Source organism: Babylonia areolata, chromosome 19 (genome assembly GCF_041734735.1).
Source record: "Babylonia areolata isolate BAREFJ2019XMU chromosome 19, ASM4173473v1, whole genome shotgun sequence".
Classification (NCBI taxonomy): Eukaryota; Metazoa; Mollusca; class Gastropoda; order Neogastropoda; family Buccinidae; genus Babylonia; species Babylonia areolata.
In genome coordinates, this window is record NC_134894.1 from 27489050 (window position 1) to 27492677 (window position 3628).

At 52.6% G+C, this 3628-nt stretch overlaps 1 protein-coding gene across 1 annotated transcript; it reads right to left on the reverse strand.

Annotated features, from left to right (window-relative positions):
* Positions 1 to 279: 279 nt before the first annotated feature.
* Positions 280 to 1769, reverse strand: LOC143294260 (uncharacterized). Its single transcript, XM_076605696.1, has one exon. The coding sequence runs from the start codon at positions 1736 to 1738 to the stop codon at positions 782 to 784; it is 957 nt and encodes a 318-aa protein (XP_076461811.1). The 5' UTR covers positions 1739 to 1769; the 3' UTR covers positions 280 to 781.
* Between the last annotated feature and the right edge of the window lie 1859 nt (positions 1770 to 3628).

Below are 3628 nucleotides of genomic sequence, written 5' to 3' on the forward strand. Positions count from 1 at the left end.
AGACTTAGAGCAACAAGTGCATCCCAAACACCATTTCTAAAGCAGAAATAATCGATTCTTCTAAAATTCATACAGTCATTCATAATCATAATCAGCCATTCAATCTATCATCATTTAATCCATCAGTGCCATGTTCCATTCATTACTTTATTAACGTTGTTTTGTTTTGTATCTCTGTCTCTCTCTCCCTGTCTGTCTCTGTCTGTCTGTCTCTCTCTCTCTCTCTCTCTGTCACACACACACACACACACACACACACACACACACACGAAGCACACACGCACACACACACACACACATGCGTGTATGCATGTTGCCTGTATGGGCGCCTGACATAGACCGGATGAATCTAGAACTGTCTCTCCTCTGTCACTATATAATTTTAGTTCAACATGTCACATGGAAGTTGTCATGAGAGAAAAAAAATCACAATGAAAGTTTAACCCACACAAAAAAATGACACAAACAAAACTATGAATGAGAAGAAAAAAAATCAATGAAAAACACTGTGGACCAAGTACTCCTTTTGCACATTCATCCATCATGATCTGTTGCCAAACTTTGATATAGAATATGTACATCCTGTGGGAACGGCAAGAGTAAACTAATGGTATCATCTAATTTTCCTGATTCATCATGTCTTTTGGGAGGAAACATCCAGTGTGTCCTGAATTGCACAACTGTACATTTTTTTTCACAAGGCACTGCCGAAGTCTAGGCTTGGCTACAGAATGAAAGTGCATGTGAGAGTATTACCAACCAACAAACATCGTGGCTAACTTCACTCCAAGCCTGAATGTTCAGAGAGCGAGAGAATATGTTTGGAAGACAGTTTTCTGTGGACGTTGAGACTAGACGACGTGGCTCTTAGACCTCCTGCTCCGTTGGATTCTCTGCCCCTCCCCCTTGGCGCCTGTTTGCAATTGCCCTCGTCCTCCTCACTCCCGTCGTAGCCGGGGTCAGCCAGCCCCACAGCAGCCATCACGTGTTGCAGAAGACCCTCCGTGTCCGAGCTGGACGTGCTGGCAGTGACCGGTGCCTTCATCACCTCCTTCTCGCCGTCCTCGTCCTCCCCGCCCAGCCAGGAAAATGTTTCTTCCGGCACCTCCACGTCGACCTCCTCCAGTCCCACCTCGCCACAGTCCTTGCTGTGGGTGTAGCCTATGTCGTCCAGAGGTTCCGCAGCCTCTATGCTCGCCAGCCAGCTCTGACACCGGCGATTGTTCTCTTCCACGTACAGACGCTCGTCTACCTCTGCTGCTGGCCGCACGTGCATCTTGAGGTCGTGAGGTCTGGTGTCCGCCAGGTTGACCGTCAGCTCTCCTTCCGGCAGTTCCTCCACGTCGATGAGGTGCTCACTGCGCGTGCGGTGAATGCGCGCCCGCATCCGCTTGGTGGATCGGGACGTCTTGGTAGTGCTGCCGGGAACGTTGAGCTGCGATGACAGACGACCTGTGCCCAAGCTGTAGCTGTCTGTGAGGTCTCCTCCTCCTCCTCCTCCACCTCCTCCTCCACTTCCACCTCCTCCTCCTCCTCCTCCTCCCGTCCCTCCAGCCAGGTCGGCATTGTTCCTGGTGTCTGGCTGGATGAAGAAGGAGGAAGGGGTGAGGTGATCTTTGCGGACGGAGTCCTGGGCGACAAAGTCTCGCCAGCATGGAGGCTTGGGGGGTCTGAGCACGGCCACCGCCCCTCCCGTCATCACAGCGCCACTGCCAGCCCTCAGTGAGGTCTTGTGCATCCTCACTCTGCCCGCCCCTGCCCCTGCCCCCGCCCCTGCCCCCAGCGCCCCCCGTGTGGCCAGGCTAGTGATGCTGGTGCTGCCAGCGCTGGTTCGGACCCACTCCACCCGGGCATGCTCTGCGCTCCTCCGGTCCCCTGAGGCTGACCCGCCGGCAGTTGTGGCACACACGTGGCATGGGGAACAGTCCTTGCGGCCTCCAAGCCGGAGACAGCTCAGGGCGCCGCAACAGCACACCGTGACGAGACCTTCAAACACACCCAGAGTACGGTCCTGCGGCACCCCCTTCACGCTCACCGCTCCACCACCCTCAAGCACATACACGTCGACGATACTGGTCTCCAAGACAAAACAGATCTGGATAAAATGCACGTAAAAAATCACGTTGATAGTCACTGTGAAACGCTGCTGAATGGAATGCTGATCGCATCGATACTAATCCGTCAGTCATTCTGGGAGACACCCACTGTGCTATACGACACTTCAGGCCACTGTCCGTGTTGCTTGCAGTGATATCAGACTATGAAGTAAACCCTCCACAGCCACAGAATTCGCTTCAGGCACGCTGGTATCAGTCCATGGGATTCATGATGCTCACTGTTTAGTGCCCTCAAACGATCTGCTGGACAGTTCCTGAAATGCACACAATCAGAACTATCAATCCAGATCAAACTGGGAATCGAATTAAACACTTGTTCAACACTGGCTAAAACGTTCTTGTGGTACATCCAGCAGAGATGACCCAGGCTTTATCCAAAGAGCACAGTCAGGAATACTTGTACACTGCCAACATACCAAAACATCTTGGCAGTTCTGGATTAGCATGTCACGTGTGTAGATCGATGAAATGTGTACCATGTCAAGATGAAAGTCCACAAAATAGCGAGACGAATCTGGACATTCAGTCACAAATAAACATCCGAACACGTTCCCAGACATAAATGAACATGAACTCCCATGATGGCAGATGATTCACAGAGCATGACAGATGAGGGATTATCAAGTTCAGTTTCAACGTACCCGAGCAACTCCACTCTCTCAGTCGTCATTCACACGTCTTCGGGAGTGAAGGTATGTGTACCTGAAAATAAAACGTGACCCACACCTTGCTTTACCCTTGAGGCAGCGTCTCTCACATATCCAGGTGAACACGGCAACACGGCTCCACACACTGTCTTCACCTCCCTACACTATGACACATCTCCATTTCCGCCGGAAACAATGGCTCTCACTCAGGCCGCCAGCAAAACACAGGCAAGAAAAGAAGATATATTTGGCATCCGAGATAACAGGCCCCAGTTTATCTTGGATGCGTGCAGATAACACACACGGAGTACACTGCCACATCACCACCCCCAGACCACTGCTGCCACCACCAGCCCCTGCCTCCTGGAAGTAGTACCAGCATCGACCAGGCTGCCACTTGTTACCGTCACAGATCGCTGCTCTTTAGGGGGTAGGGAGGCGAAGAAACGTGGGGAAGGCGGAGGTAAAGGTGTGTGGGTGGAGGAGGGCAGGTGGTGTGAAGGTGACAAGAGAAGTCGGGTGGTGGGCAGACCGAGGTATCCCCACACACTGCAGGCCCCATTCACAGCAGTCAGTCAGTCCCACAGGGGTGGCGGATGTCAGTGACGCAAGCTCCACGGGCTTCCTTCCTCCACCAACCTGACCTGAAAAACCAAAATGGCGATGAGCAGGGCAAGGCGGCAGACAAACACAACATGTGGGCCCAACTTGCCAGTGGTGGTGGCAGACTGGGGCGATACAGCCAGAGCTACACACGGTACCACCACCACCACCCAGTCCTCCTCAACTACTGCTTCTTCAGCCACCATCACACATGGGGCCAGACAGTCAGTCAGTCAGTCACTCAGTCATCCTAGGGCCCAG

Excerpts from the sequence above, each read along its gene's own strand:
- LOC143294260 (XM_076605696.1), bottom strand. The coding sequence starts at position 1,738 with ATGCACAAGACCTCACTGAGGGCTGGCAGTGGCGCTGTGATGACGGGA.